This window comes from Podarcis liolepis (genome assembly GCF_965112155.1).
Source record: "Podarcis liolepis genome assembly, chromosome: 13".
NCBI classification, from domain to species: Eukaryota; Metazoa; Chordata; class Lepidosauria; order Squamata; family Lacertidae; genus Podarcis; species Podarcis liolepis.
Genome location: NC_139573.1, coordinates 54,447,655 through 54,471,154, shown reverse-complemented (window position 1 = coordinate 54,471,154; position 23,500 = coordinate 54,447,655). Strand labels below are relative to the sequence as shown.

The following is a 23,500-nucleotide window of genomic DNA, read 5'->3' as shown; positions in this document are numbered from 1 at the left end:
TCCCCCAACCCGCAAAGGAACCCACTAACGGGCTCCGAAGCGAAGAGGGGGAAGTGGCGCGGTGCTGTGAGTCAACTGCTTTTTCAGTGGAGCGAAGCCACATAGCCGTTGCCGGAGAGCGCTGCCTTTCTCCTGGGACAATTTGGCATCTAAAATAATCACCCGTGAGTACTTAAACATTGAACAATTGGACTTCAAATAAGAACTGGCGATTAGAAAGGAATTGGACTTAAAAATGCACCTTAATTTGGTACTGAAACGGGAAGGTCTAAACAGGAAGTCAGCCTTCCGTTTCCTTGTAGTCAGAAGAAAGCAAAGATAACGTACACTAGAGCTTAGAAAATCACTTTTAAAGGATTGGTTTTCACCATTTAAAATCGTTGAACCCCCCCTTCGGTAGCAGGAGAAGAAGGGGGATCTTTTTTGGACTGTTTAAACCTGCAGAAGTGAGTTTAAAGTAAAGTAACTTTCCACCGTCCTGACCCTGGAGCGGGGTGTCAGAATTGACGTTTTGAAGCTCATTGACCAGAGACAAATGTTTTTGACAGATAGTTAAAAGAAGAGTAACATTGTGATTCCACTGTTTCCTTTCGCATTTTAAAGGAACAAATATTGACAAAATATCTAAAAAGAAACTGTGTTGCTATTGTCCTTAAAAGAAAGAACAACCAGAAGTTTTCCCTCTAGAGGGGGACTGTGAAACTGTAACAAGTTCTAGGGAGCTTACAGCTGCCACAGATTACAACCGTGGGAAAGGACTTGTGACCTTGCAGGACAATGTTTTCAGAAGCACTGTTGGGTGCTTTCTGTAAAATAAATGCCCTATTGGATCAGTTAAGTCAGAAGACGGATTTGATGACTAATGCGGCCAGAACATTTGAACAGGTAGTGGGAAACTATTTGGAGCCCACACAGAAACTTAAACAGGAGTGTGTCCTGACAGAGCAGATGAGAGAAGAGGATGTTGCAGAATCTTGGGCGCCAGAGATGGAGGGACTTTTGGCCCAGCAGGAAAATGAGCTTTTGGATTTGACAAATGAATTTGGAAAAAAACCAGATTTGGAAAGACACAAGTTTGGATTGATTTGGAAATGGGGGGTTGGACTGACCCCCCTATGCAGGGATGTTTGGACTTTCCGAGTCTGGCAATGGGCCGTCAGAGGTTTGGAGTTGTTGGGGCTTCTAATTTTGGAGGGAATTTGAAAAAATACCACATGGAGTCTAGTCTGGACTATGGGAAAGGGGCTGATTTGTTGAAAAGGGTCAAAAACACTACCAAGCTGGAGTTCCCACGAGTGAAAGGAAAATATGAAGAAGAGCCGCGGAAGGGACATGGAAGAGATTTGAAGGCCTCGGATATAAGATCACCAGGTTAATGTGCCAGACTAATGAGATAAAAAGGACTGACAATCCTGGGACCGGGGGGAGGGGACGCTGGAAGAAGATTGGATTGTTTTTATTTCTTTTTTCTATCATTAGGAATGTTTTATAAAATTGATGAACGTTGGAAAAATGTTGAAATGCAATTACTTGGCTCTTGTAAAAATGTTTAAAGAATTAGGTAAAAAGGCAATGGTTATGAGAAGTTGGTAAAAATAAGATTTAAGTTAAATTTTAAGGTTTTTTATAAGATAAGATGAAAATAGAGTAAGGTAATGTAATGACAGAATATTATGAATTATGGAAAGGATTTGCTGTGATAATTATTAATTAAGATACAAGAAATGGGAGGAGGAGGAGGTCATGGAAAGAAGGTAATGAAAGTGGAGAATTTGAAAATGATGGTTTTATTTTTTCTTTTTCTGTTTTTGTCTTTTTTCTTTGTAATTTTAAACAAATTCTTTTTTCAATAAATACAATTTTTTAAAAAAATAAGTATACATGTTGAGATATTAAGTGTAGTTTACATGCCACATTTGATGGGGGGCACCTTACACAGCATAAATGTGTTGTCATATTTTCATCCTTGAGAATTTAATAATTATTAGGGAAGCAATCTGATGCACAAGAAACGAATGCAAAACAAGCCAGTATAAGTTAAGCTGGAGTAAAGTTACACTAGATCCAAACTCCGTTTGAGGTGCTACAGAGCACTATTTTATCCCCAGAGCTATTTAATATCTATATGCAGTGCTTTCCCCCCTAGAAAAATAGGTTCCGGTACTCACCATGAAGTTGTTGCAAGTAAGTGCCACACTTTTTAACAGCAACAAAACGAGTTGCTGCTACTGCGTATCCTTGAGTACCTTGAGAATAATCACTTGCACTTGAGCTGGAAACTGCAATTAGTGCAGAATATTAGTGCAGAATATTGAGGCATAGTTGCTGCCTGGAGTAAGGCACATTTGCTTAGAGATCTGCACGGGGTTGATTTGTTACCAGGCCAAGTTCAAGGCATTACTATTAGTATGCAAAGCCCTTAACAAATTCAGGTCAGTTTATGTGCCCACTTGACAGTTTCAGTCTATGGAACTGGTTTGTTAATCTGCAGTTGTTAGTTATTGCAGTGGTACCTACACACTGGGACTCCCTGCCTGTTTACATTTTTAGATGGGCCACTCCAAACATGTTGACATCAGTGTATATTAGTCTCTTTTTACTTTTAATTGGGACGCGCGTGGCACTGTGGGTTAAACCACAGAGCCTAGGACTTGCCGATGAAAAGTCGGCAGTTTGAATCCCCGCGATGGGGTGAGCTCCCGTTGCTCGGTCCCTGCTCCTGCCAACCTAGCAGTTCGAAAGCACGTCAAAGTGCAAGTAGATAAATAGGTACCGCTCTGGTGGGAAGGTAAACGGCATTTCTGTGCGCTGCTCTGGTTCGCCAGAAGTGGCTTAGTCATGCTGGCCACATGACCCGGAAGCTGTACGCCAGCTCCCTTGGCCAGTAAAGCGAGATGAGCTCCGCAACCCCAGAGTCGGTCACGACTGGACCTAATGGTCAGGGGTCCCTTTACCTTTACCTTAATTTTAATTATTTTTAAACATTTAAATAATTTTAAGTTCTTATTGATAATTTTCCTATTTCTTGCAGTCCACTTAGAAGTTTTACTACAGTCAAGCAGTGTAAAAACCATGCCTCCTTTAGTCTTAAAATTCCCACAATCGTGGATGTGTGTTTGAGGGAAAGAAATTGTAATTCCACTGAGGATAGATCCACGTCCTCCATCATCTAGGAGGGCAGCTGGATAGCTTAGGTGGCCTGGGGGGACAACAAGGGCTGCTCTCCCCGTACAGCTGTCCCACTTTGCCTAATGAGGATTAGCAATATTTTGGGGTTCAAAGACTGTATTCATTGTGCGGGAAGAGTGGTTGGGGGGACACATACCGGTGTCAGAGAGCAGCCCCCTTCATCCATCCATCATATTTTCATTCTCTTTCGGTCTCCCCATACCCTATCTCTCTCCTTGCTAATCTATCATCTAGTCATTCTCTTCCATTTATTTATTTTTGGCTTGGGGGCCACATATAGCCCCCAGGACACAGATTGCCTACCAGTGACGTAAGGCGGTAGTTTTCAACCTTTTTGAGTCCACAGCTCCCTTGACCAACTACATTCTTTCTGTGGGGCTCAGGAGCCCAGTTATGTCACCCCTTGCTTGCAGAGCAAGCAGCCCCTCACCCTTTTTCGAATACCCTCCCTTGTGGAGTGTTTCCTCAGCCTCCTCTCCTTGAGAGTCCTCCGGGCAGCCACTGCTGCCGCCCCTGGTCTCTGAGCTGCCCTCCAGCCTGCCCCACAGGGGCCTGGGACTTGTCTGTCCATTCCCAACAGCAAAGGCTGGCTGGGCTTTCTCACCCGCTTGCTTGTTTAGTCGAGGTCACCTCAACTCCTGATAACCAGCACCCCCTGACCAACCCCAGAGGCACCAGTCACCTGGGGGACTTGTAGCCAGGGCTGCTGCAACAAACAGTTGTGCAAGCCTTTGGGAGGCAGAGACACAAGGGGGCAACAGGGGAGGGAGGGAAGGAAGGAGAAACGGAGACCAGTGTTGCCCGCAGCACCCCTGACCACCTTTCAAGGCACGCCAGGGTACCACGGCACCCTGGTTGAAAACCACTGACCTAAGGAATATTTGCTCTGTGTGAATAGTAAGAAAGTTACTACTTCTTTGAAAAAGTGGAACTTGAAGCGCTCTAGATGTAAATAGTGTGGATGAAAAGTTTCATAAAACTAATTTTTGAAGTATTTGCATTTTTATGCTGGTGTATTTTTGGAAAACACTTTGTTGGGAGAAAGATTATAGCATTCTGAATACTGCCCAATGCTGTATGCTAATGAGGTTTTTATGCAGAGCTGTATAATCACCACTAGGTGTCCTCCCTGCAGCTGCTCCTAATATCAAAACAAGGTATCAGACAAGGTTATTAAATGCAAATACTTCAGAGTAATTTCTAAAAGGAAAATAGTTCAGTTCATTAGAAATAAGAATTCTTTAAAAGCCTCGTGTGTTTAAAATCACCTTCCAGAAGCAAAGGAAATCTTTCTGGCATTTTCATGAAAAGTGAACGACTTCTGTCTATCTTTTTATTTCAATAATTTCTGTCCCTTTTAAGTGTTGTGCACAGTCAGCTTACAACAGCTATAATGAAGATAAAATCAGTAAAAATGATCATATAATCAGAAAACTTACTTAGAATGTCTTATCTCATTATACATGACTAAGCCATTTTTCACCTTCTCACCCCTTGCCTTTTCCTGTAAGACCTATTGCAGTCATTAAGAGTCGTCAACAGGCTCATCTCAGCTACCTGCCAATCTCCCATTCCCACCACCCTTCTGAGTAATACCCCTCCCCACCTTCTCACTATATAGAAGGATCTGGCAACTTCTGTTTCAGCGTATCTGAAGAAGTGTGCATGCACACGAAAGCTCATACCAAGAACTAACTTAGTTGGTCTTTAAGGTGCTACTGGAAGGAATTTTTTTATTTTGACTATGGCAGACCAACACGGCTACCTATCTGTTGCCGAAATAAGAAGATCTTCACCAAGCAAGGGAAGTTGAACAGGAAAGGAGCCTTTCTGTTCTCAGCCAGGAGGGAGTCTGACAGAATTGGGCCCACAGTACCGAACCCATGGCTCCCGATGGATACAGGCCCTGTGTCCGAACCACGGAAGCTGGTGAGCAGTGACTTCCCCAAAGGCCTCAGGGATCTGGCAGGCATATAGGGAAGAAAGCCGTCCTTAAGGCGTGCTAGAACCCAGTTGCTGAGGACCTTTTACAGTAACGCAAGAACCTTGAGCTTGGCACAGTAGCATATGGCCAGCCGTTGCAGTAATGTTCTGGCAGAAGTCAGCGTGCCCCCACCAACAGCCTGGCTGCGGCATTTAGCACCACCTGGAACTTCTGGCATTTCAAGGTGCAGCCCACCTTTCCCACTGCAGGAGCACCAAGAAAGTGCAAGGCTTTTTGTTGCTTGGCACGCTCAATAACAGAACAGTGGTGTGACTAAAAACAGTGTCAGTCTTGTAGGCACTGTTGCTGTAGCCCCATCCTCTTAACCATGCCCATTTAACAATACCCCGCCTCCCATGACCCTTCTTCAAAGGGGGTGATAATACAGCAAATCTGCTGAGTGATTTTATTGTACCAAACTTTTCAGAATTTTGTTTAGATGCCGATAAAGGTTTTGAGACTGATAATGCAGCAGTTGTTTCTTTCTTGGCAACGTTCTGAGAATATAGCCCAAACTCCTTTTTAATTTTTTAAGTGATAGCTTACACGTACCACCACAAAACCTGATGCTGGTACTTTGAACCTGCCCTTATTGCTCTCATTTTCATTGCTGTGACGAGAGTGGTTCCATACTTCATGTGGCAGGCATGTTTGATACACGTGCGCCATTGTTTTTGGCAACACATAGAGTATAGACAAACTGCACATCTGGAGGCCCCAGTGAGATGCATATACACCCAGATGGTTAATGGCATGTGTAAATGTATTTATATTGTCCGTATGTTTGGGGTTTGCAAACCTGTTTAGCAGCAGCAGCAGCAAAAGAGAGGTAGGCAAGCGCGGGAAATCGCTGTTCACTCCTTGAATGTTTCTCCAATTGCTACAAATGGTCTACCACTAAAGAATTCTCCATAGCATAGGGAAAACCCCACTTTGTAAGCTGTAAAGCAGAAGCAAAAGAGAAGGCGTTGCGGTGAGAGACATGAGTTCTGATTTGAGTTTTCACTTGCCTGTTGTGTGCTTGATGTGACTAGGCTTTAAATATACAGTTGTGTGGAAATTCTTAGCCATATCCTTCAGGGCTCTTTCTGAGCAGACCCTGAAAACTTCTTGGGGAACTACTTTTGCTTGAAAAGTGCCACACACATTTATTAAATAATAAAGCTAAAAGTGTCATAGGCACTTGCGACCAGATGATGCCCACCCAGTGCTTGATCCAGTCGTTGCCTTCTTAAAAGGCTACATTCTTTGAAAGCTGATGTGAAAATCCCAAAAGACATCTCTTCCTCATAGACTGAGGTCTACAGTTGGTGAAACCCTGGGTTGAGTACAGAGATATACCCAACCTGCCTAGGACATCAAGAGATCCAGCCTCAGAACTGGTATGGTCTGCCAGAGTTGACACCAAGGAAAGGTGGACACAACAAGATAGATGTTAGATAGATAGATAGATAGATAGATAGATAGATAGATAGAGATCACAGCAACAAATGTGCTTTATTTAACTGTTTTGTCTGTTCAGTTTACGAAGAAATGTGATTGCGCAAGCATCACGCACTATGCTTGCACGGTCTTGGTAATTCATGACTCATTATTGTTGTCCTGTTATAATTATGTTACATGTTATGTTGATATTAAACATGATATTTCTCATGTTTATAAACATTCCATTTTTAATTTACATGGTATTGTTGATACTGGTAACATGTTGTTTTACTAGAGAAGGAAAGGTCTGAACGAAGGCATTAATATTATCATTATCATCATTATTAACTAGTAAATAGTGTAATACTTCTTCCATGTATGTTATTTGTATGGCTTCTTGGGGTATACTGTATATGATTCCCGGTATCTCATTGATACAGAATTATTATTTTTTCTATAGATGAAGAGTTAAAACAATTTGGAGCTAGGGATTGCGTGACTGTGGCAGACTCAGTTGCAACCTCAAAAAAAGAAGTGGTTATGAAACTGATCTTTTGATCTGAGGAATAGAGGTCTGATCTATGGTAGACTTGCAGTGTGTAAATGAGCTTCTGCCTTTGCCTTCTTCCTGGCTAAGACAAAATGTCTTTGGCTATAAACCTGACCTTCTGCTTTGGGTCAGTCACGAGTGGAAAATTTCTAAGGGAAAGATTAATAATCTAGTTTGCAAAATTCCTATTATTTCCCCGTAGCTCCTTAGTATTTTGTATAATTCTCCTCCTGTTTATATCATTCTGGCTAGCCTAGCATTTTTATACATTGAGTGATAAACATATGTATAGACAGTGGGGTTCAATGGAAATTAAAATCTGTGTTTGGAAAATTTGGAGCATTATACTAAAAACAAAGCCACCGACTCAAACATCTTCCACACTTCCTGTGTGCTTGTGAACGCACATCTGCTCACCAGATGATTGACAGACTTTATAGCATTTTATAGTGTTGATTACCTGCTCGGAGGAATGAAGATTTGCCTTGACGGAGTTTTCCCAAGTGTAACTTTGTTAAAAGTATCTCACCGGGCGAGATTGAGCAGCTCTTGGCTAGATGGACCAAGAGTTAAGGTAGTATCATGCGTCATGTAAGACAGGTCAATATTATTTTTTCCATATTGCAAATGGAGTATTGCAGCAGAATGGCTTCCCTAAGCCTCAGGGCAGAGGTTGAATATAAAACGGGACTATCCAGCTTCATAGTTCAGTTTCCAAACTGCAATACTATAACAGAGTCAGCAATGTCGTATATCCAGAATTGACAATCAGCAGGTATAGAACCAGTCTTCAGAAATGACATTCGCATGCAAAATGAGTCTCTGTTGAGTCCAGGGAGGAGAAGTATCTTGATGGGTGCAAAATAGAATGGCAGGTGTGTTGCATCACCCATAAATGTGATGTTAATGTATTCTATGTCCCCCTCTTTTTTCTTCCCTTATGGCACTTGTGTGTTTGAGTGATTATGCGTGTATTGCTGTAAGTTGCTTGGAGACCTTCAGGTGATAAATGTACGATAGGTTTAACAAAAAGAATTGAAATAGATAAATAATATAAAGGCTGAGTTGAATTGCAAGTAGGATCTTGTTTATTGTTAGCATTATTGGTGTCATTATTGTTGTCGTTGTGAAATATATTGGATATTGCAATAGGTCATGCTTAATTAATTTGCTTAATTAATTATATATTGAGCAGTCTACTTGCTTTAATTGTTCTTTTGTATAATTTGGAGTTGGCCCCTGGCTAAGCAGTGGAGTTTTTATTATGTATTTCTTTGTTTTTTTTATCTTGTATGTTTATGTTGTGAACCGCCCTGAGATCTATGGAGGAAGGGTAGTATGCAAATTTAATAAATCATAATGAATAATGATAAAGACTTTGAGATCCAATAATACAACTTGTAATCCTCCTGCACTTAAACTATGTGGCCAGCTCTTTACCTGGATTGAATGGCTAAAGACAGGCATCGCCAGGTCAAAATAAAAAAATTCCTTCCAGTAGCACCTTAAAGACCAACTAAGTTAGTTCTTGGTATGAGCTTTCGTGTGCATGCACACTTCTTCAGATACATTTTTCACCTTCTCACCCCTTGCCTTTTCCTGTAAGACCTATTGCAGTCGTTAAGAGTCGTCAACAGGCTCATCTCAGCTATCTGCCAATCTCCCATTCCCACCACCCTTCTGAGTAATACCCCTCCCCACCTTCTCACTATATAGAAGGATCTGGCAACTTCTGTTTCAGTGTATCTGAAGAAGTGTGCATGCACACGAAAGCTCATACCAAGAACTAACTTAGTTGGTCTTTAAGGTGCTACTGGAAGGAATTTTTTTTTATTTTTTTATTTTTTTATTTTGACTATGGCAGACCAACACGGCTACCTATCTGTAACCATCGCCAGGTCAGTTCATGTGATGGCTAAATACATTGTTCTAATGTATTTTTAGCGATAAAGGCCTAATTGAATCTTTCAGCACTGAAAAAACCATTTGGGTCCCAGATCTACTATCCTGAATCAAGCGCTCCCTGTATAAATGGTTCTCATTGCAAGCTTAGCCCCCATATTTGTGTTTAACACTTGGAACATCTTTATTTCCTGCACATTTAAGTGACTTTCTTGTCTTAGAAATGTTTCTAAGCCACTGTGGGTTACACTGTCAGCTAAGTGTTCGTGTATGCAAGTTGTCTGTTCCGATGAGAGTTAATGGAAACTACCCTGCCTGGAACTGTAATTTGCAAGTGAGGAGTAGCAATGCGTTCTGTATACGTCAAACTATTTTGACATGTTACAGCTATGTGCAAATCTCCTTTCAGCATACTTTCAGCATACACACAATTTCCTTTTAGGCAGAAAAAGCTTTTTTTTTTTTAATCTGTTTGCATATTTACTAACCCGCTGGTCCTTTTGAAAGTGAAACTAGAGGCAGCACAGCAGAATACGATTTTTCACAATTTTTATTGTGTTGCGGGCATAATTCTATACCCAGTCTTACTATTCCTCGGGCTATAGAGCTTTACATATTCTGCTTACAGAAAATCCCGGCAAACACAACTGCTGTACTATCTTCAGTTTTCTTCCATTCTGCAATGAAAAACTTTACTTGAAAGAGAGATTATTTTAATTTGCTGGTTTCCTCTCTTCCTCTAATGCATTATTATCTTGTTTTAAAAGTCCATTACTCGGGTTTTATTATTAGCAGACAAAAATACAGAATTAGGTTCCATTACATGAAGGCTTAACCTTCATGAAGAGCACTCGGAGCGAGCCAGGCGTCATCAATATTTAACAGCTGTTGTTATGAGGCATATCTTGGGGGAATGTGGGCTCTCTGCTCGCACGCAAGGGCTTAAACAAGAGCCAGGCCACTGTCAGTTGCATGGAAAGATTGACAGTCTGTTCTCATAGCGTGACAGCAAAGCCTTGGTTACTCAGCGCAATTCTTTTATACCAAAGGCATGTTTTCCCCCTGGTGTTTCTGGAAAAAAACAAAACAAAAAAACACACAGCTCTGTTGGGGAGGAGGGGAAGGAAGCAGAGGGTGGGGTTCTCAACTGCGGAGGTGGCTGAGTGCCCAGCAGTTGCTCACATCCAGGGAAGATACATTGGCAAGCTCTGATCACGCAACCTGCAAAATGCTTGGAGTTGCTTATTGGAAGATGGTACCACCTCGTGGAAATATAAAGCTCAAATGGGAGAGCAATTTTGGCTTATTTTAAGGGGCAAGTATTCAAAAGAGAGGGACGCGGGTGGCGCTGTGGGTTAAAGCACAGAGCCCAGGGCTTGCCGATCAGAAGGTCGACGGTTGAATTCCCGCAACGGGGTGAGCTCCCGTTGTTCGGTCCCTGCTCCTGCCAACCTAGCAGTTCGAAAGCACGAAGTGCAAGTAGATAAATAGGTACCGCTCCGGCGGGAAGGTAAACGGTGTTTCTGTGTGCTGCTCTGGTTCGCCACAAGCGGCCTAGTCATGCTGGCCACATGACCGGGAAACTGTACACCGGCCCCGTCGGCCAATAAAGCGAGATGAGCGCCACAACCCCAGAGTCGGCCACAACTGGACCTAATGGTCAGGGGTCCCTTTACCTTTTTATTCAAAAGAGAAGGTTGTATCTTGCTGATTTCTGTATCTTAAATGTCTGGCTGTGCATCTGAAACACCAAAGAACAGAAACATTCAAATATTCTCCCAAGGGGAAAAAGGAGAGGGGGAGACAGTTACATGGGGGAGGAAAAGGCACTGCATTACTGCTGGCGTTGTTGAGCCTGACACTGTTAGACACCACAACCCTTTATATATCATGCAGTGGGTGCTGTGGGTGCAACAGCTGTCAAAAGAGCCAGCCCTGTGTCTGGCTGAGCAACCAGCCTCAGCCATGGGAGCTGCCACAGAGCTTAGGGTGGAGCCACGGGAGCCACCAAGGGGAAGGACACCCTCCCCAGGAGCACCGTGAGAACTGCAACGAGGGGAACACAAGACAGGCCGCCTCATATCCCCATTTGCCTTGTGTCAGCCTGCCAACACAAAGTGCAGGCTGGCTCTTTCTCATTGTGAACCAGGTGTTTGTGGTCCTGCTATTGAGGACTGATAATTTGGATTAAAGGTAAAGGTAGAACCAGAGCAGCGCACAGAAATGGTGTTTACCTTCCCGCTGGAGCGGTACCTATTTATCTACTTGCACTTTGACATGCTTTCGAACTGCTAGGTTGGCAGGAGCAGGGACTGAGCAACGGGAGCTCACCCCGTCGCGGGGATTTGAACCGCCGACCTTCTGATCGGCAAGTCCTAGGCTCTGTGGTTTAACCCACAGCGCCACCCGCGTCCCTGATAATTTGGATTAGTTTGTTACTAATTATTAGTTTTAGTTATTAGTATTAGTTATTAGTTTCTTACAATAAAATTCCGGTTGCTGTTGTTGTTCTAAACATTGCCACTTATGTTAAATATGTACCGATTCTTCCTTTCCAACAGCTGTTCAGGAGAAGTGTTTGAAAAAGCACGCAGGTCATGAAATAAAGGAAGTTGACATCCTCAAGGAGCCTGCCATACCAGAAGGCGGATTCTTACTGGAGGTGAGTGATAGACAGCGTTTCCTGAACTTCTGAAACACAGAGCGGCAAATAAGACTGCTAAAGCGCCGACCTCTCGTACATTTTTACCAACTCGATTGCCAACATTTAGTTATGGCCTGAAAGAAAAAAACCAATCCAGCTTTTCTTAGATGCATGTAGGTTTCTGTTTGTAGTAGATTCCTGCCCATCACAGGAAAACAGGTGAGTGACTGGCATGTTGCAGTTTTTGTGGGTTTCATTCAAAAGTAAATTCACTAAAGCAGCAACTGGGCAGTTGCTGCTTATTTCTGTGTCTCTCAGACAAATCTTCAGCTGGGGCTGCCATCTGGTGGAGCTGACTGCCAGGGTGAATGGTCAGTGCACAAGTACAGTGGTGCCTCGCAAGACGAAAAGAATCCGTTCTGTGATTCTCTTCGTCTAGCGGTTTTTTCGTCTTGCGAAGCAAGCCCATTGACGGATTAGTGGATTAGCGCTATTAGCGGCTTTTAGCGGCTTATCTGCTGATCGGTTCAGCTGATAAGCGGCTTAGCGGCTTAGAAAAAGGGGGGAAAGGAAAAAAAACCAGCAGGAACTCGCAAGACATTGTCGTCTTGCGAAGCAAGCCCATAGGAAATTCGTTTTGCGAAGCACCTCCAAAACGGAAAACTCTTTCGTCTAACGAGTTTTCCGTCTTGCGAGGCATTCGTCTTGCGGGGCACCACTGTACAGGTTACTCTGCCTGGAAAGAGTGGTACAAAAGAGAACCGTTAACAAGCCCTTAGTGAAGCACCATAAGCCCGAAAGGGAACAGAGCGACTCATGACTAAGTCGGTCATTGGGAATAAAGGACTCCTCAAGGGCAAAATGAAATACTTGCAGCAGGTCCTCGGAAGGATCTGTGAGACCACACTATATAAGCCTTCAGAAGAGGTGTGGTAGCTGCTGAAACAGCATGCATCTTTCAGCTCCCCTGAGTCACTTTACTTGCCATACCTGTTGACTGACCTCTTGTACAGGGGCTCAGTCCCCTTTCTCCTCACTGTAAAATGGATCCAACACACACAGAGCCATTTTTCTAGCCTGTCTGCCTTTCCCATCTCTATGTTTACAAGCCCACATCCTTGTGAAAGAAATAACAGGGATGTGTGTTCTGTTTCCAAATTCTGAAAATAGCCATTTGGAAAATAGGCCCACCCTAATGGGCAGAAAAAGGGCAATGCGCTCATAAATGAAGCTGTTCCAGATAAACTAAAAGTTCAGGGTCTAAAAATGTAGTACCATGTTGCGTGACTTGAAAATATGTCAAAGCAAGGCATGTTTCAAGGCTTTGATGGTTTATGCTTTGGTAGCTATAGCAACTTCCTTGCTGGAGATTGCAATACAGTCCACTCTTATTTATTTCAAGTAACAATAGTAAGGGAAATAGATGTGGCTATGGAGTTCGCTTAAAAAAAAGCAAAAACCTTTTACTAACTGTGACCTTGACCAAGACGTCTTTGAAGTAGTTCTTGGCAAACTTTCAGATAAAGCACTGGAAGAAAATACACTCTGTATTATAAAAGCTGTTGCCAAGAGAGGCTAGGGCTACCTCACAATATTTGTCTGCATTAATGTTTCTAAAACACGCTTCTTGCAAGAAAATGATAACTTTAATCTGACAAATACTTTGAACGTTAAACTTATTGTGAACTGTGATGGACTAATCGTTAAGTAGCACTTTGTGACCATGTAATTAGATCTACACATTGAGCAAAGAAAACAGAGTACATTTTCAAGCCGTGTACTTTTTTTCTCGGGGGGGGGGGGAGAGAAAAAATGATTCTGTTCCTTCTGCAAAATTTGAGACTTAAAAAAATCCCATTCTATTTTATCATCAACAAATGTTTACAGTGCATATTTGTTTCAAGTGCTTATCCTAGAATAGGAATTTTGCCTGTACAGTAATTGAATCCATGTGGATATACAACATGCTGTCATTTATTCTCATAGACTAAAGAGTAGCATTGTTTATTTGTAAGTCTCCTTGGTACTATAAACATCATTTTTTAAAAAGGATTCTAAAAACATTTTAGAAGCCAGCTAGGCTGTTTTATTACCAAAACATATATAGGATTCATAGCACATTGATAAGAGTTTTGATCATACAGTATTTGTTTTCCCCCTTACAAGTTAGCAGCCGGATTATCAGGTCCCAATCTGGGAACTGGAAAGGGCCAGAGTTGACTATATCAGAGTTTGGCTGTATTACCTATTATTTTTTCAGACCATTCAATGTATGGGGCAAGTTATAGAGCAACATAAGATCCTAAAATACCAGTTCCAGGGAGCTTGCATGCGTAGGGCTGGTTCACACTTGACCCATGCCTAGGAAACATGCGTCTGACTGGTTTTCCACATGCCATGTTCTTTCTAGGCACAGATCCCCATATATTTTTTTGCACTAAATTGCAGCAAATGTCAATCTGGAGAAAAACTGGTAAACAGTGGGTTTTCCCAGTGGGGAAAATGGAAGTGTGGGTGAGCCCTTAGTGTTGATCTGCATTCTAGAAGAAAATCCCAAGGAACCACTGCACATAATATTTCCTATAAGAGGTTGCAGGAGAAAGACAGTACAAGTTGAATGCAAAAGGAGCAGTCTTTGTGGAGGCTGAAGGCAGGGGCGTCTCTGCAGGGTAAACATTGCAGACTCTGGAAAACAAGGATCAAGAGGGAAGCAGCTCAGAGCAGAACAAGAAGCTTCTCCATGGCTCTGGCACCTTCTTGGCTCCAGGATCTCCAAAGCCTGATGAAATATGGAGGCACAAACATTATCAAGTTCACTGAAATGCTCCCAGTCCAGAGGGTTTGGATCATACAGCTTGTTGTACCGTACCACACAGTGATTTATAACTAGATTTTTCAAGGAAAGCTCATAGTTAGGGCATCCTGCTAAACTACTGTAATTTAGATATATATTTTTAAAACCGCATGAAGACATCTTCTCTGTAAAGATCACATTTCATCACCCTGGTCTCCTTTGAGAGGAAGGCTGTGATGATGATGATGATGGTGATGATAGTAATAATCAGTGCTTTTTTTCTAAAAAAAGTTTAGGGGTACTCTCATTTTGACTGAAGAAAATGACCATTTTATAGTTCAAATTGAGAAAAATAAACACAGTAAATGGACAAAAGTACAAAGATTTACAAAATGTTTCGGGGGATGCATACCCCCTGCTTTCCCCTGGAAAAAAGCACTGGTAATAATATTACCCACCCACCCCAAATCCTTATTATTTACCATGTGTGTATATTCACTATTTGGCAGCTTAAGAAAAAACATGACACCTGTAATGAATAAGTAAAATATATTTCTGGCCATTTTGTTTCATCATTTCTTCCTTTGCTTTTCTTCTTCCATAGTCACTGAGTGGTTTTGTTCTGGTGGTGAGTGCTGATGGAATGATATTCTATGCATCACCAACAATTGTGGATTATCTAGGATTTCACCAGGTAAGGGGATTAAATTAAATATGTGGAGTCTTACATATTTTGCTGTATTTATATTCAGTCTTCCATTTTGCTCCATTTTTTTGGGTCAAAAACTCTAAAAATCATACCAGTACTTCATATCCCTTTATAAACATACACCAAGAAGAATCCGTATACAGTCTCAAAATGGTATTGTGTGTTAAAGGAACTCTGATTATAGTATGTCCTCCCAAATAGCATCCAGTTGCCATGTTGGGCTCACTTACACACAAAATTGCTGTCCTTTGGGCTCAAAACCTCCCCTTGTTGCCCCTTGTTCCTGGCCATTATAGCAATTTAAATGCTGTAGGTTGGAGTGAAATGGAGGGACTGATTCTGTAGCACCCTGCTTGTGGTTAACGCTTAGCTGGAATGAAATATTCAACGCAGCAATAGAGAATTTAAAATAATTATTTATTTGTCAGACAAATAAATGAGAGGCACAGTGGTATATGGTTACCAAGCTCTGGCCTGGCCTCCTGCCATTATGGCCAGCACTTATATTCCCTTAATCCAGCCCCCTTTGCTCCTCCTTGGGCTGCCTCTGTCCAATCAGCCTGGTTGGATTTCCTATTGGCTGATTGCTATAACCAATCACAAAAAGATACACCCATATCCTTCTGTCCTTATAAGGAACACAAACAGCTATATATTGTTACATCTATAAATGACAAATAAGTAGTAATATATCTTACATGTGTCTCAACAAGGAATCTTAATTACCAGCTCACCTCTTGCCCTCCCTGCCCTATTGCCTTCTAAAACAAATGGTTAATCTTAAATTTTTATCTTAAACATATGTCAAGGATCTTGAGTTTCACATCAACATTGAAAGATATCCTTCATTTGAAGGTTTCTAAACAAATGTCTGGCAGCTAATATATCAGGACAGCATTTGATGGCGTCTTCTTGTCTGGCAAGAGGCTGGACTGGTGGCTGACTTAATTTCAAGATAAATACAACTCTTCTAGCATTTGTTAAATCCTTTGCATAATTACATTTAAGCCAACATATTTAATACACAACACAGATAGCCTCTTAAAAGGAATAAGGCCTTTTTAAAGTAGAGAGAGAAAGAAAGAAAAGGACTCAGTTTAAAACAGTTTCAAAAGAAGGCTCCTCCCCTTCAGCAAGCTGCTTTTCCCATTATCTGTTTAAGGAAGAAACAGCTTTAAAAAGACTTCCCAGCTAGATGCTTTAAAAAGACTTCCCAGCTAGATGTTTTTTCTCCCATTTACCTCTAGCCTTAGAAAATACAGCTCAAGGTTTAAGAGGCCCATGGTATCATTTTACTATTTGCCCATTCCTAATTATATTTATCTCTGCCTTTGTTATCTTCTGTAACATGTAGGGTCAATGTCCTGCTTTTAGTCTGTAATTTCAGCTTTTATGACTTTGAGAATTGTTTTCTGCTATCAATCAAAAAGGGGGCCCCTTGTCTTAGGAGAATGGCCAAGGTTTTCTCTGCCTGGCATTGAAACATTTGAAAATCTTTTAGGCTCTCTCTAATATACAAGTCCTGATCAAACATTAATAAAATGCAGGCTTATGCCTGATGCCTCATTCCCCCCTTTCAAGCTCAAGGACCTTCGTCCCAAGTGTCCTTGATAGCTTGACCTTCATCATATTCCTGAGGTAAAGCTCTGTATAGGGCCATGATATGAGGTAGAGTTTCATTTGAAACCATCTTGCTAATTGTACTTCTAAAACATGAAATGATACATGGCATCATACATAAAACCATTACCACTACTGTCAAGAAAAACAAGCAAGACAATAGTATCCCTTTGAGTCCTGTGACATTAGGTAACCAATTGGTGAGCCATCCCATATCCCATCCTTCCCATGTTTGTACTGGGACATGTGCTATATTCTCCATTTTTGTGGCCAACACACGGATTGCCTCACCATTATCTGAAATGTTAAAGCAACAGGCATTCCCTGTCAAGTTCAAGACTCCACATAGGCCTCCCTGCTTGGCAAGTACATAATCCATTCCCATTTTCAGCTGCAAAATGGCGGCTCTACTTTCATCCAACTGTTGTGCAATAAGTCTCAAACTCCGGGCCGTTGCATTGGTTACAAGTTCCACTACTGCTTGCAATCGAATTATTCTGTTTAGATTATAAATAGGATCCCGTGCCCCTTGTATGAGCTCACCAGGATTCCAGGAGGCAGGATCATAATAGGCTATAATGCGCTCTGGTGGCCAATCATCAGTACCGCTCCAACTTTGGGTACTTCCTCCTGCTATATGAGAAATATCAGCGTTTCTTCGTGTACGCTTGGGCAAATTAGTAGGCATAATCCACATTGGTGGTAATACCCATCCCAGGAAACAAGTCCCACTCCATTTGGAGGGGAGTTTCTTGTATGCCCATTCTCCACATATCCACCACAACCATCGGGTCTGAGGTCTTTGGTACGTGGAGTACAGAAGGCGAAATAGCAAAAGAGGTAGAGAGTTCACAGTGCAGTATGTTAGATTGCCTTTTTCTGTCACAGTTATGTTCCATACCACTTTCCATGCATGAATAAAAGGAGGTGCACAGGGCAAGGCATCCCGAGTTCGATAGGTAGTATCGTGTGCCCAGGTATTCTTAATATTATCCCAAGTATAGTGACAATGAGAAGAGCCTATCATGGTAGAATCAGCTGCATCTGATGATTTATGTACACAGAATTCCCCTTGTACAGGTATAACTCGTAATGGTTTAGTTGAGTTCCATCCGGGGAAATTCTGTACTTCTGTTTGGTGTGGTATTTCGCTTACCATACCAATGGCATCTAATGGTATCGGTAATAAGGGCATACCTCCCTCTGAATCATCTGGCCCAAGAGAGCAAACAAGGCAATTGGTCCTATTTGCAACATTGGCTACCATTTCAGCTAAACCTACCCACATATTGTGGTCATGGTGGAATCCATATTTAGTCAATTTGGCCAGATTCAAGGACCCTTCCCCTTCCCAAGGGATCAGGATTAATAATAGAATCATGTTGATGTCTAGCATATGCATTCCTTCCACAAAAGATTACCTTATAGTGATAGCAAATAAATATTAGTCCCAATATAATTCCCCCAGTGACAGAAATGGGGAACCACCAAGACCAAAACATATATCCCGAGGATCCCCAATGAGTAATATCTCTGATAATTGTTCCACAAGGGGGTGGGCAATCAATTAATTGTATAAGAGAATCTTTCCTTTCACAATCGCTGGTTCAGATGCTCCTCAAGCTTCAGGCGTGCGCAGGTCAGCCAGCTTCCAGGTTGTGGCTGCAGCAGGCCGGTCGTCTAATGTTGCCCGTGACCTAGCCCGTTCCCGGTAGGGCTAGATACAGGGGTTTTTGGAGAGAGTCAGTTTAAGAGGATTAGAGGGGTCACCTTTGCACGTCCAACTGCCTTCGGACTTCTTCAAACGGGAGTGATGAATCCAGGGGGTCACCTCAGCTACCTTCACCGCTGTTGGAGTAGAGAGCAAGACGGTGTAAGGTCCACGCCACTTAGGTGCAAGTGGATCACGTTTCCACTCTTTCACCCATACGCTATCGCCAGCCTGGAACTGATGAATCGGCTCGGCAATGCTGCACGGCGTGCGCTCGAGGACCCACCTGTTAAGAGAAACAAAAACACGGGAGAGAGATTGCACTTGTCCCTGTGTCACATGGTCTCCTATTTGTTTAAGATCAGCTGGAATATCCTGAACAAAGGAGGGCGGTCTCCCATACAGGAGCTCAAAAGGTGACAACTTAAGTCTTTTTGTGGGTGCACACCGAACACGAAACAGTGTTATGGGTAACACATCTACCCATCCCAATCCCGTTTCCTGGGTTAATTTTGCCAATTGGGTTTTCAGAGTCCGATTCATTCTTTCAGTTTTCCCTGAACTCTGAGGCCTATAGGCTGCATGCAGTCTCCATTTCACTTGTAGGACTCGACATACTTCTTGTACTACTTGATCAATGAACGCTGGCCCATTGTCACTTCCAATGCATCTAGGTAATCCAAACCTCGGGATCAATTCAGTGAGGAGTCTCTTAGTTACCTCTCGTGCCTTTTCAGTTCGGGTGGGAAAAGCTTCAACCCATCCGGTAAGAGTATCTACAAACACAAGGAGATACTTGAATCCCTTAGAAGGGACCAGCTCTGTGAAGTCCACAATTAGGCTTTCCATGGGGACATATCCCACATGTTGGATTCCAGGAGGTTGTACCGGTCCCTGCCTGGGATTGTTTTTAGCACAAAGAACACATTTCTGTGAAATGCAAGTTGCTAATTGTGATAGGTTAATAATATACAACTTCCGACTGAGACTTTCTCTGGTTGCAGTACCGCCAAGGTGAGTAGATTCATGATAATTTCTTACAATTGTGCCTGCTAGATGATGAGGTACATAAATCCTATTGTCTGGCAGGATCATCCAACCGTCCTTCACAACTGCTCCTTCCTGTTCAGCCCACTTCCTCTCTTCTGGGGTATAGTGAGGTTTAACTTCTTCTGGAGCTACCTCTGGTATGAGGGCTGCTATAAATCCTCCCACAGGCTTTTGGGCTGCCTCTCGAGCTGCTTTGTCAGCAGCATGATTTCCTCTGGTTATTGGATCCCTTCCTCGTCCATGACCTTTGCAGTGCATTACAGCAATCTGTTCTGGAGCCCATACTGCTTCTAACAGGATTTCTACTTCAGGTCCATATTTCAAGGCCTTCCCGTGGGCTCCTATTAGACCTCTTTCTTTCCATAGAGCACCATGTGCATGCAGGGTTAAGAAGGCATATTTAGAATCAGTATAGATGTTTGCCTTACATCCGGCTGCCAATTGCAGAGCTCTAGTTAAACCTATAAGTTCAGCTTTTTGTGCTGAGGTGCCAGCAGGCAAAGCTTCAGCTTCCACAACTTCCTCATTGGTGACCACAGCATATCCTGCTCGTCTGGCACCTTCATGCAGGTAACTGCTACCATCAGTATAATATACAACATCTGGATTTTTCAATGGTTCATCTTTCAGATCGGGTCTACTGGAATAAACTTCATCCATTATTTGGAGACAATCATGTGATTCTTCATCATCTACCTCTGGTAGGGGCAGCAAAGTCGCTGGATTGAGCATATTCACTACTCGTAGATGAATCCTGGGATTTTCACACAATAGGCCTTGGTACCTAGCCATCCTTGGGTTCGTTAGCCAATAACTACCCTTATATTCCATGAGTGTCAGAACAGCATGAGGTACATTCACATACATCGTCTGGCCGAAGGTAAATTTATCAGCTTCTTTGACAAGGCTTGCAGTGGCCGCTACTGCCCTTAGGCATGGAGGCCATCCTTTTGCTACTGAGTCCAATTGTTTTGACAAATAAGCTACTGGACGGTTCCAACTTCCTAATCTCTGGGTCAGGACTGCCGCTGCAATCCCATTCTGTTCATGTACATACAGCTGAAAGGGTTTTTCCGAATTAGGCAGTCCAAGGGCTGGGGCCTCCATAAGTCGTTGTTTGATAACTAAAAAGGCTTGTTGCTGCTCAGGTCCCCATACAAATGGGTCCTTTTCTGCACCTCGAGTGCTTTCATGTAAGGGTTTGGCCAGACTGCTGAAATCAGGTATCCATAGTCTACAAAACCCTGCTGTTCCCAGGAATCCTCTAAGTTGTTTCCTTGTGGTAGGTTCCTTGATAAGGCAAATAGCTTCTTTCCTCTCTGGCCTCAATGCTCGTTGTTGGTGTGAGATGTCAAAGCCCAAATATTTGACCTTTTCTAAACATAACTGTGCCTTTTTCTGGGAAACTCGGTAGCCAGCTTGCCAGAGCAAGTGGAGCAGTTCCTCTGTACCTTCTTTACAGGTATCAAAATCCTTTGCTGCTAGTATAAGGTCATCTACATATTGCAGAACCACCTTTTCTCCAGGTATTGAGGGGTAACTTGTTAGATCCTTCGCCAAGGCAGTGCCAAATAAAGTTGGGGAATTTTTGAATCCCTGGGGCAATCTCGTCCAAGTTAGCTGGCCTTTTGTTCCTGTTAAAGGGTCTTCCCACTGGAAGGCAAATATAGGTTGGCTCTGTGGTGCCAGCCGGCAACAGAAGAATGCATCTTTCAAGTCCAATACAGTAAAAAATGTTGCTTCTGGTGGGATCAAACTCAGCAGGGTGTATGGGTTTGGTACATTTGGGTGCAAGGTCTCGATAGCCTGGTTTACGAGCCTCAAGTCCTGCACTGGCCTGTATTCATCTGTCCCAGGTTTTCGAACAGGCAAAAGGGGTGTGTTCCATTCTGATTGGCAGGGCTTAAGCAGACCATATTTTAATAGGCGGTCCAAATGTTTCTGGATGCCCTCTGCTGCTCGCCGGGGTAAAGGATATTGCTTTACAGATACAGGGGTAGCCATAGGTTTTAAGGTTACTACAATTGGAGCTATATTCTTGGCCATTCCTGGTGGGCTATTTTCGGCCCATACTCCTGGTGGCACCTGTAGAGTTCGGAGGAGCTTGTTTAACTCTGTATCCAATGTAGGTTGGACTTGCAGGGCTGACATTAGGCGCCATGATTGTTCCTTAGGTACTGAGAGGGAAATTATTCCTGCTGCCTTTGATGGCAGTTTCATTTCTGGACCTCGAGGAGTGAAGGTGATTTGGGCCTGCAATTTGGACAGCATATCTCTACCTAAGAGAGGTATTGGACACTCAGGTATATACAAAAACTGATGGGTTAAACGATGTCCCCCAATCTGGCATTCCAAAGGTTGGAGGAAAGACCTCTTAGCTGACTGACCAGTGGCACTTTTAATGACTACACTTTTGGATGCCTTTTTCTGCAATAGTTCTGGGAGTACTGAGTATTCAGCCCCAGTATCAATCATAAAGTCTATTAAATGGCTTCCTAATTGGATCGTGACCGTGGGCTCCTGGAAGCCTAACTTTATGGAGTCCGGTCTTTCCTAGTCTTGGGTAAAATCCTCCTCTGCCAGTCCAATGACATTGTCCCTACTCCGTCCTTGTCCAGGTCTCTGATATCTTCCATCTCGAATCATTCCCCGTCCCCGTCCCTGGTTTCTTGGGCCGGAGCCTGGGCCTGGGCCTGGGCCTGGGCCTGGGCGTACTTCTTCCAACCTCAGGGGTTCAGGACACTCCCGCTTCCAATGACCCTCCTTCTTGCAATTTGCACATTGATTCCTTCCCAGTGGTGGATTCCTTCCCCGCCCTCTTCCTCCATTTAAGGGGCGGTAGTCTTGCTTTACTGCTGTGGCTAGCATTACCATCTTTTCCTTCTGCCACTTCTTCTTCTCTTGTTTCTCAGCCTCATCCCTATTCCGATAAACTCGGCGTGCAATGGCCATAATTTGGCTCATCAGCATCCCTTCCCATCCTTCTGATTTCTGAATTTTCTTACGAATGTCAGAAGCGCACTGGGCCACAAATGTAGCAGTAATCATTCTGCTGTTTTCAGGGGCTTCAGGGTCAAAAGGAGTCCATATACGATAGGCTTCTTGCAGCCTCTCTAAAAAGTCTCCTGGACTCTCATTTGGTTTCTGTTCTACTTCTGAGACTTTAGACATATTAGTGGGCTTCTGGCATGCCCTGCGGATACCTTGCACAAGCGTCTGGCGGTAGGTGGTAAGTCTGGCCAGGTGAATTACATTGTTTGGATCCCAATTAGGATCTTCCAAGGGAAAGTTGTCTTGGAGATGACGGTCAATATTAAAAATATTTCCCACTCTGGCCTGCTCACGCAAATATATCTGTGCCTTTTCAATTATGTCTCTCCTTTCCTCAGTGGTGAACAGAGTATTCAGGAGCTGGCGGCAATCTGTCCAAGTAGGACTATGAGTATTTATTATTGAAGTCACCAAGTCCATCATAGCCTGAGGTTTTTCTGCGAAAGATGGGGTGTGTGTTTTCCAATTCATCAGATCTGTAGTCGTGAATGGAATATATTGCAGGGTCGAAGTTCGAGGTGGCCTTGGTCCAGGTAGCCCGTTAACCAGCACAGGCTCCTCAAGTGCATCAAATACTCTTCTGAGAGGGGCTACTACGTGATCTTTCTCTTCGCTTTGCTCTAGGGGCCTCAAATCATAGGGGATGGTATTTGTCCCAAGGCGTTCTTTTAGCAGCTTTATACGCCTGGCTGTATTGCTTGCTGACCGATTAAGGTCTCCCTGTAACTTCTGTAATAATTCTCTAGGACTTGGATGTACAGGAGTTTGGGGTAGGCAATCAGTTGTTTCACTAAAAGAGACTGTAGATGGAGTTCTACTGGGACTCACAGATGGAATAACCACTTCTGCTTGGGCTTTATTATAGGCCTCC

At 43.0% G+C, this 23,500-nt stretch overlaps 1 protein-coding gene across 1 annotated transcript in view; it reads left to right on the top strand.

The window, feature by feature from the left end:
- The window catches only part of AHRR (aryl hydrocarbon receptor repressor), a 63,725-nt gene that overhangs the window by 23,933 nt on the left and 16,292 nt on the right, over positions 1–23,500 (top strand). Inside the window, exons 4-5 of the mRNA XM_083473201.1 lie at positions 11,612–11,712; positions 15,093–15,182. Coding sequence (XP_083329327.1) covers positions 11,612–11,712; positions 15,093–15,182 — 191 coding nt within the window. The remainder of the gene's footprint in view (positions 1–11,611; positions 11,713–15,092; positions 15,183–23,500) is intronic.